Source organism: Peromyscus californicus, unplaced genomic scaffold, assembly GCF_007827085.1.
Source record: "Peromyscus californicus insignis strain IS unplaced genomic scaffold, ASM782708v3 Scaffold_2__1_contigs__length_46816999, whole genome shotgun sequence".
NCBI lineage: Eukaryota > Metazoa > Chordata > Mammalia > Rodentia > Cricetidae > Peromyscus > Peromyscus californicus.
In genome coordinates this window covers 39882762-39892878 of record NW_026294540.1, presented here as the reverse complement: position 1 = coordinate 39892878, position 10117 = coordinate 39882762, and the positions used below count along the sequence as shown (strand labels likewise).

General features: G+C 47.6%; 1 protein-coding gene across 1 annotated transcript in view; it reads right to left on the bottom strand.

The window, feature by feature from the left end:
• Window positions 1–1088: 1088 nt before the first annotated feature.
• The window catches only part of LOC128120472 (protein POLR1D-like), a 34361-nt gene continuing 25332 nt past the window's right edge, over window positions 1089–10117 (bottom strand). The window contains exon 3 of the mRNA XM_052754526.1: window positions 1089–2137. Within this exon, the coding sequence (XP_052610486.1) occupies window positions 1867–2137 (271 nt within the window). The 3' untranslated portion in view covers window positions 1089–1866. The remainder of the gene's footprint in view (window positions 2138–10117) is intronic.

The window sequence follows — 10117 nt, the reverse complement described above, 5'->3', positions numbered from 1 at the left end:
TCATTTTAATACAAAGTCTCATCTGCCATTAATCCCCACTTAATATGTCTCAGATGTTATTGTCACGTCTTTTGGTGATATTTAGGAGATGAACATATTTGAGTCATCAGATCAGAATTTGTTAAATTGAAAGTTTTGAGTTTTAAGAGACTTAATTACCTTTTACTTACTTTATTTTGCATGTGTACGTACATAGAGGTCAGTGTGTGTGTATGTGTAGAGGTCAGAGGCTAACTTAACTTGCAGGAGTTGGCTCTCTCTGTGTAGTTTCTAGGGATTGAACTCAGGTCATCAGGCTTGGTGGCAAGCACCTCTACCACTGAGTCACCTCACTGGACCGAAGGTGTGTTGTGTTTTGTCTTTGTTTTTTGTTTGTTTGTTTGTTTAATGAAAATGAGAGAATCCATAGCCATTTACTGGACAGTTCACTAATATGGAAGGTGGGAATCCCTGGCAGTGAGGGGGGCACCCCAAATGTTCAGGAGGAAGCAAATGTTGTTCTGAACAAGTAGCACATACTTTAAACACGGCAGACACACAGCCTAGACCTCTGGGCAGTGGTGAAATAGTTCGTGTGGCACCAGCAGGTGCTTGCTCTTTCATGCCTGGTTCTCCAAGTGAGCTCTGGCTGACTGACCGGATGAAGACAAATGGACTGTACTTCACATGCTAGAGGCGTGCCAGAGTCTTGCCGCTTTCCCCCTGTATATTGATTGGTCTTGTATTGTCCAGGCCCAGCGGCCGCCATCTTCAGAAGTTCAGTTATGCCTTAGATCAGCACAGTCAGGCTTGCTATCTGCTGGTAAAATAATTGTATTTTTAACTATTGAGGGTTCTTTGAAAAGAACCATCCAAACCACAAATATTTAAATGTAAGTACGGAAAAATTGCCTGATCTAAGGTACGCGTTTGAGAAGGGAACAGCCATTCTGTCACCCTTGGCAAAGCTGACCCGGAGCATCAGGTCCAAAGCTCTGTGAGCGTTCCTCACTCCGTCAGTCACTAGAAAACACATGGTGTGGCCAGTTCTGTCAGGATGACACTGGTCAGACTGCGAGCTTAGCCTCTGACATCTAAACGAGGAAGCAGAGCGTTTTGAAGTATTTTATTTTGTTTTGAGAAATTCTGGGAAATGACCACAAAAGTGCAGCACATCTGGGAAATGACCACAAAAGTGCAGCACATCTGGGAAATGGCCACAAAAGTGCAGCACATCTGGGAAATGGCCACAAAAGTGCAGCACATCTGGGAAATGGCCACAAAAGTACAGCACATCTGGGAAATGGCCACAAAAGTACAGCACATCTGGGAAATGGCCACAAAAGTACAGCACATCTGGGAAATGGCCACGAAAGTGCAGCACATCTGGGAAACGACCACAAAAGTGCAGCACATCTGGGAAACGACCACAAAAGTACAGCACATCTGGGAAATGACCACAAAAGTGCAGCACATCTGGGAAATGACCACAAAAGTGCAGCACATCTGGGAAATGGCCACAAAAGTGCAGCACATCAAAGAACTGGGACTGGTTTTCAACAACCTGAAAACTTTAATTTCTAGAACTGTTTGTTCCGAAGCTAACTTGCAAACAAGACGGATAAAAACAACATGGATGTGCATGGCAACGCTGCATCCGCTGACTCTTGCCACGACATCTTCAGGACAAGGGAGGTAAGGTTTGTTTTGTAAAGGTTTTTGTTTTTGTTTTTTCCTGTTAACAACAACAACAACAACAACACAACAGCAGCCACCTCAAAGCGAAGGACCCACTGGAGAGTCATTCTTGGGTGTCAGAGCCCTGCCACCGCCCTGTCCGCACTGACCCAGTGGCAGGCACAGTACTGGGCTGCCCTGGGGCTCCACTCATCGCCTGCTGGCTCGGGAGTCACGCTTGTCCCGGGAGGAGCGCTTCCTCGGGGGCGAGTAGCCCACGGAGCCTCGGGCTGAGTGCAGGCCGCGCTTTGAGGAGTGGCTTCTGGGCTTCTTTGAGCTGGTCTCTTTCTGGTCTTGGCTGTGGCCGGGTTCCTTGCTGCCCTCTTTCTGTTCATGGTCTTGCTCTTTATGGGAGGGCAATGTGTTCTTAATCGTGTTAATTAGGAATCTCTTATTTGTACCAGCAAGAGGACACTTCATCCTGTGGAAGAAAAGAGGGGAAACAACATCATAAACAAGAGTTAAATTCCCTCCCAAGCTGACCCACTATCCAGATCAGTACAAAAGAATTCAGCTCCCACAGAACCAAGCTCCTGAGTTGGTTCAGCTTTCCTTGCCATGCAGTGCTGGGCCCGGAGGACTGCCGTGAGTCTGAGGCCAGCCCTACATGTAACAATTCAAGTACCAGGCTGGTCAGGATGGTACAGCGGGACCCTGGAAAGATGGTGCAATGGCCATGCGTCTGAACGTTACAGTGTCACCTTGGAAGACTGCAGACACCACCACAGCAGAGTCAGCCCTCACACCACAGCCTGGCTACGGCAGAATCGGGGAAAACTCGCCACAGTCTAGGTGGCCAGGGACCAGCAGCCAGGGAAGCAAGCGCAGGTGGAAAGAAGTGCTTCGTGGAGCTTGTAGCTGAGGTTCCTCCGTCCAGCAGCAGGTGAAGAGAGGCACACGTGGCTAAGGACGGCTGTCTAGGCGGGCACAGCACGACAGGCACTGGGGAGTGGTGACTCACAACTAGTTTGATGGCAGACAAAGGCCTTGGTTTGAAAACAAGGTCGCATTAGTGCAGCTCACTGCCCCCTAGTCTACAGACACCAGTGGCTGGCTGTCCATCTGCTCCACACACGCCCTTTCCACTCTGGAGGCTCCAGGACTAGAACAATGGCAATGGGAAGACCGAGGCAGAGGGGATATTTCATCTCGATGCTATAGTTGATCACAAGGCATGCTGTTCTTTAATGTCACCACAGCTACCACAATCACCCATGGTAGTGCACTTCATAACCTGGCAATCAAATGCCTCAGCGTGTGGCCATCTAAGAAATGATCCTCCTTAATTACCTTGATACAACACTCCCAAAGCTTACTGGGTCCCCAACACTGTACCTGAAAGTAATGTGAAATAGTGGGTGTGTGTGTGCATGTGTGAGAATGGCTATATGAAAGTCTCCCATCTGTGGGACATTCCACTAGGCCTGTGTGGCGAGGACAAACCAGGCCATCAGTGGGCGTATCTCCGCTATGTGGGAGAATACTGAGGGGAACAGAAGCAGGTGGGCACACACAGGTTTGCTGAGACCCACGGAAGGTCTCCAGAGCTGCAGCACACGCCTCTGGACAGTCTACTATCCACAGGAGCGCAGGCAGAGCCAGTGAGCGCTGCACTGCAGAGCTTGATCAGGCAGTGAGAGCAGAGCTCTGGCTCGGCACAGGGGCAGGGCGCAAGGTTTCAGCCCCCAGTCGGCTGGGGGCAGCTCTCCGGAAACTTTCCTGGGCTCCATGATCCTGCAGTATGAAGTGAAGGTTTGGATCTCTGCAGGATTTTAGTGACGAAGGCACACCCTCCCAGCCTCCTCGCTGAACTGAACTGGGATCACCCCCTGTTGTCTATCCACTGGCATGCCTGCCGCCTGGACTACCTACAAGCAGCAAATCCAAATGGATCTGGAAAACTGCATGTCTGCATGGAGACTGGGAATCAACCATTCCCAGTAGCGCTGGGGATGTAGCTGAGCAGTGTGTGAGAGGCCCCGGGTTCAACTCCCAGCACAGAAAGTAAAAAGCTGATGGCATAAAAGGCAGCATCATAACGTAGGTGCTTTCCTCTGTCTCCAGACGACGCCAGCCCCTTCAGGACAGCGCCCAGCATTTACTGTAGACCAACCATGTTGCGAGACCACAGGCTGCTGCTCCATGGACCCTTCAACGGTTGGTTCTTCTCTCCAGCGTCAGACTGGAGGACACTGGGCTGCAGAGAAGCTGAAGTGAATGTGGCCAGAACAAAATGGCTTTGCAGACCAGGAAGACAGGCAAGCACAAATGTGTGTTTGCTGAAACGCATCCAAGGCCGTGCCCAGCACCAAATGCTCCCTTTCTGTACAAAATAAAATGGCGTCCTGCTCACACTTGTCTAGTTCAGCAGCCGCTGTCTGGGCCCTGCTCAAGTTCCTATGATTGTTCTTATGGAATGTCAAAATTAAACAATCCCACCCAAGTTCTATTTTAAAATTTTAAAACCATTCTGAGTAAATAAAGCCTTTCTATGAACTTCGAAAAACAAACCACAGTTTACAAGTGAGTAGCTGGTTCTCTGTTCCTTTAAGATCTGGGCACAGAGGTCCACTCTCCAGGCAAAGCCTGGTGTCTGCACACCTAGCCAGGATACTTCAGTGCAGGAGTGCTGTGTGCCCCTGGCCTAGGTCAAGGCCATTTTAGAATCTGCCCAGCAAGTAGTTACGATTCTTTTAAATGAACTAGAATTAGTGTCTTTTTGTCCCAATTTTAGTATATGTGCTGCCAAAGCGAGCACGAATTAGTGTCTTTTCAAACGTGTGCCCTTTTAGAATCACCTGGGTGTGTGTTTGGAGTACCAAAGCCAGATCCCACTCCAAAATCCTAACAGTGGGACCCAAATAAACATCAGTAGTTTTAAAGCTTGGCAGATGATTTGGGAACACAGCAAACTGATTCGGCTCCGCAGGTAAAGTGCCCACTACACAAGATTGACAACCTTGATCCCCAGAACCAGGTGGAGACGGAAGTAGAGGACAGACTCTACACAGTTGTACCCTGAACCCCACATGTGGGTCCGTACTCATACATCATATACCTACACATTAACAAAAACCATGTAAAACAGCAAAACCATCATCAAGACTAAAAATTCACCATGAATTTTCTTAGTATCTTCAAATATCCTGAATTCTTTCATATGTTTAAAAAGCATTTGTTTCCTTTTTTAATCATGTCTGTGTATGTGCAAAGGAGTGCAGTGCTCATTGAAGCCAGAATAGGGTGTCAGATTTCTTGAAGCTGGAGTTACTGGTGGTTATGAGCTACTCAATGTGGGGTCCTCTGCAACAGCAGTCATACTTTTAACGGCTGAGGCATCTCCGCACCCCCTCGTGTATCTTTTAAAGTGTGTGTTGGTGGGGGGGCAAGTTCACGCGTGTGTACATGTATCCAGAGGCCAGAGGAGCACCTCAGTTGGCATTTTTCTGAATGCTGTTCACCTCCTTTCAGACAAGTCTCTCGCTGCCTGCACCTCGCCAGTTAGGCTAAGCTGCCTGGCCAGTAAAGCTGTCTCGACCTCCCCTGCGATCACAGGCACCCACTGCCAAACTCAGCATTTTTTCATGGGTTCTGGGGCTCAAACTCAGGTCTTCATGCTTGCAAGTCCAGGAGCTTGTCCATCTGAGTTTGTCCATCCCCTAGCCCCGAAGTGTCTTTTAATAGTTACTTTATTTTTAAAAGTTTTAAAGATTTATTTTCACGTGTATACTCTGTCTGCTTGTACATCTGTGCACCGTGTGTGCTTGGTGCCTGAGAGGCCAGAGGCGGGCATCAGATCCCCTGAACTGGAGTTAGAGTTGTGAATTAGCTGCCGTGTGGGTGCTGGGAACCGAACCCAGGTCCTCTGGAAGAGCAGCCATGCTCTTAACCACTGAGCCATCTCCAACCCCCCATTAGACGAGGATCCTTGCTGTGTGATATTCTGATTGCAGTCTGACGCTCCTGAGACTGCCAGTAAAGTTTGCTTGGGGTCAGAGGGTGGAGCGCTAGAACTACTAGCTGACCAAAATTAGCCATAGAGGTTTTGGAGGACTGAGGACAGAAACACAGGAGGAGGAGTAGGGCGGGGCTTAGAGAGAATTGGTCTTTTGGGATTGAGAAATGAGGGAAAGAGGAGATTACTTGGTCGCTTCTCTGCTGCTTCTCTAATCATTTAGGTTCTTATCCCAATATCTGACTCCCGAGTTTTTATTGATAAAGGATAATTAGATGAATGCGTCAGATCCTAACAAAGCATCTTATTTGATGTTCCTCAAATCTATTAATTCACAGGATCTTTTTCTTGTAATCCATTTGTTAAAGGCACCGCTTCTTTGACCTGTAAAATCCTGTATCTTGGATACTGTGATTACAACCTTTAGAAATGGACCAGACCCTGTGTCTTGACCAGGGTGTCTTGTGTGTGTGTGTGTGTGTGTGTGTGTGTGTGTGTGTGTGTGTGTGTGTGTTCTTTTTATTATAGTTTTTTTTTTGTGAAGAATCACCCATGTGAGGGCTATGGCTGTGACTCTGTAGAAGAGAGCTTGCCTACCAGTGTGTAAGGCCAAACACAGGCTCTATCCCCAGCACCCTAAAATATAAGCATGTGCTGGAGAGATGGCTCAGAGGTTAAGAGTACTGACTGCTCTTCCAAAGGTCTTGAGTTCAATTCCCAGCAACCACATGGTGGCTCACAACCACCTGTAATGAGATCTGGTACCCTCTTCTGGCCTGCAGGGATGCATGCAGGCAGAACACTGTATACATAATAAATCTTAAAAAAAAAATCACTAATACAGTTGGATATGTCACAACCCAACATTCAGCAAAAAGTGACCCTTCTTCCCATCAACTTGACACAAGCTAGAGTTATCCAAGAGGGAACTGCAATAGAGAAAAGGCCTCCACAGGCAAGACTGGCCTGTAGGACATTTTCTTGACTGATGACTGATGTGGGAGGGCCCAGTGCACTGTGCCACTCCTGGGCTGGTGGTCCTGGGTTCTATAAGAAAGCAGGCTAGGTGGATGGTGGTGGTGCACGCCTTTAATCCCAGCACTTGGGAGGCAGAGCCAGGCGAGTCTCTGTGAGTTCGAGGCCAGTCTGGTCTACAGAGCAAGATCCAGGACAGGCTCCAAAACTACATAGAAAAACCCTGCCTCAAAAAACAAACAAACAAAAAAGCAGGCTGAGCAAGCCAGTAAACAGCACCCCTCCATGACTTCTGCATCTGCTCCTGCCCTGATTTCCCACAGTGATAGGACTGTGACCTGAGAGTTGAAAGATGAAATAAACCTTTTCCTCCCCAAGTTGTTTTTGATCATGGTGTTTTATCACAACATTAGAAACCTAAGCTAGCGTTCCATCACTTTTCACCTGACAGATTCAGCAGCCACTGATTGCTGTGGGATGTTCTGTATGTTAAATGTGTTGCTCTGATTGGTTAATAAATAAAACACTGATTGGCCAGTAGCCAGGCAGGAAGTATAGGCAGGACAAGGAGAGAAGAGAATTCTGGGAAGTGGAAGGCTGAGTCAGAGAGATGCTGCCAGCTGCCACCATGACAAGCAACATGTAAAGATACCGGTAAGCCACCAGCCATGTGGCAACTTATAGATTAATAGAAATGGGTTAATTTAAGATAGAAGAAGATAACAAGAAGCCTGCCATGGCCATACAGTTTGTAAGCAATATAAGTCTCTGTGTGTTTACTTGGTTGGGTCTGAGCGGCTGTGGGACTGGTGGGTGAGAGAGATTTGTCCTGACTGGGCTAGGCAGGACCAGAAAAACTCTAGCTACAACTGATGGTCTCCACATGGACAAAATCAAATCCTGGAGTTTGTACATGTTTTTGCTGTCCTGGGAAATCAAACACAGAACTTTGTGCACACTAGGCAAGTGCTTAGGCACCGAGTCAAGTCCCCAGCCTCCTTTTTAAAAATATGTACGATGGCATGATCTGCATACAACTTACCTCTTTTTAAAAGATTGATTTTATGTGTAGAGTGTTTGCCTGCATATGCGTATGTGTACCATGTACAAGCCTGGTGCCTATTAGACCAGAAGAGGGTGCCAAGACACCCCCTCCCCCATAAATGGCATTTCAGGTGGTTGTGAGCCACCATGTGGGTGCTGGAAACCCAGGTCTGGAAGAACAACAGTGCTCCTAACCACTAATCCTTCTCTTCAGTCCTCAAGTTTATCTACTGAAGTGATCAGTTTTCTAGGCCTTGACAAAGACACAGTCAAGATACAGAACATTCTGTGAGTTCTTCTCTAGGCCTCTCTCTCCCAACAACTGGTGATGTTCCTAGTTTGGGATCTCTAAAGCCAAATAAATGGAACCATACACTATCATGTTCTGTGTCTGGATTCTTCATAACACTCCTGGATTCATCCGGGCAGTTAGTTTATCTCAACCATGCTGTTTCTCCACACCGATGGGCAGTGTGGGTTTAAGGGTACAACCACAACTTGCTTATCCATGTGGGAGGTGATGGCCATTTGGATTCTTTCCAGTTTGGGGCTTGTGGTGGCTTGAAAGAAAATGGCCTCCAAGGGAAGTGGCACTATTAAGAGGTATGGCCTTGTTGGAGGAAGTGTGTCACTGTGGCAGCGGACTTTGAGGTCTCTTTTGCTCATGATTTCCTCAGTGTGACAGTCAACTTCCTGTTGCCTGCAAGATGTAGGATATTTGGCGATTTCTCCAGTACCACGTCTGCCTGCTTGCCACCATGCTCCCCGCCATGATGATAATGGACTGAATCTGTGATATTTCTTACAACCTGCCTTAGGGTTGTTATTGGTATGATAAAACACCATAAGCAAATGGAAGTTGGAGAGGGAAGGGTTATTTTGGCTTACACTTCCACATGACAGTTCATCATCAAAGGATGTCAGGACAGGAACCTGGAGGCAGTAGTTGATACAGAGGCTATGGAGGGGTGCTGCTTACTGGCTTGTCCCTCATGGCTTGCTCAGCCTGCTTTCTTACAGAACGCAGGACTACCAGCCCAGGGATGGCACCACCCACAATGGGCTGGGCCCTTCTCTGTTGATCATTAAGAAAATGCCTTACAGGCTTTCCTTCAGCCTATTCCTCTAGAGGCATTTTCCCAACTGAGGCTCCCTCCCTCTGCTCTGATGATTCTAGCTTGTGTCAAGTTGACATAAAACCAGCCAGCACACAGCCTTAAGGGTTTCAACATGTCTTGGGTGATTCAATCATTAGTATTTCTTTTTTTTGATCAAATTATTCCATCTTTGACTTCAAACAGGTTCCAGAGATTTCCAGCCTGATATTAGCCTCTGACAGCTTCTTTGCTTTCTGGCATGACGAGATTTTCCAGACCTTACAGCGTTTGTTCCCGTGGAGCAGGAGTTTGGCTTGACCTAAAGGGAGGGCGGCCTTTGCCTTCAGCTTCTGGAAACTAATCCACATCATACGTGATAGAAATGTCTTTGTTGAGGGTGGAGCTGGCCGCACCTTCCAGTCTTAGAGGAGGGTTGGTCACACAAGAGAGATCAACTATGTTGACATAAGGGAGAGCTTCAGGTCATGTGATATGGGTCAGCCTGGAGACTCAAAATCAACCACGTACTCAACCAGTCAACCATGAAAACACGCAGTCAACCATGTAATCAATCAATCAATCAATCACACCTACACAGGGGCCACAATAAAAACTTCGAACACTAAGATTCATGGCTCTTCCTTCACTGGCATCATTCCAGTCCTCCGCGGCCCTGGGGTAGGCAGCATGTTCTGACTCTGGAGGGGAGGGGCTGAGAGGCTTCTGCTTTTGAACCCTCCCAGATGTCCTGCTTCAGGCCTCTTATCCTGCCTTAATTTAATCTGGCTCCCTTCCTGTAACAACCTGAAGCCACAAGTGTACCAGACTCTAGCAACTCTGTAAGTTCTAGTGAACCGCCGAAGCCTGGGGGCATTTGGGAATCTTGGCATGAGAAATGAAGGCTATCTTGCCGGACTGTGGCCTCTGACCCTACAGACTGGCTTATCCTGAGCAAGGCTGCAGATGTGCAAGCAATGGTTCCTCTAGGAACCCTGTCTCCTTTTAGTGAGAAACAGTACTTTGATAACAGGCTGGCACCAGACCTCACTGCTAAGGGCTGGGCAGTCAGTATTTCTAGGGGTCTCAGAACTAAACAAGTGTTATCTGAAAAATAATGCAATACAACTTCCTATGAATATTTCCAATTCTAATTTAGGATGAGAGGTAAAGTTTTGACTTCTCTGCCTTTGACCTTGAATTCTATCCCACTGTACCATGTTTTCAGGACACCTATATTCCCGTCAGAGCTGAGAGGATGGCAGGGCCCGCCACGCTCAACTGACAGACTCAAAGTCACCGATGCCCAGGGTGCTCAGGTATCAGCACTATC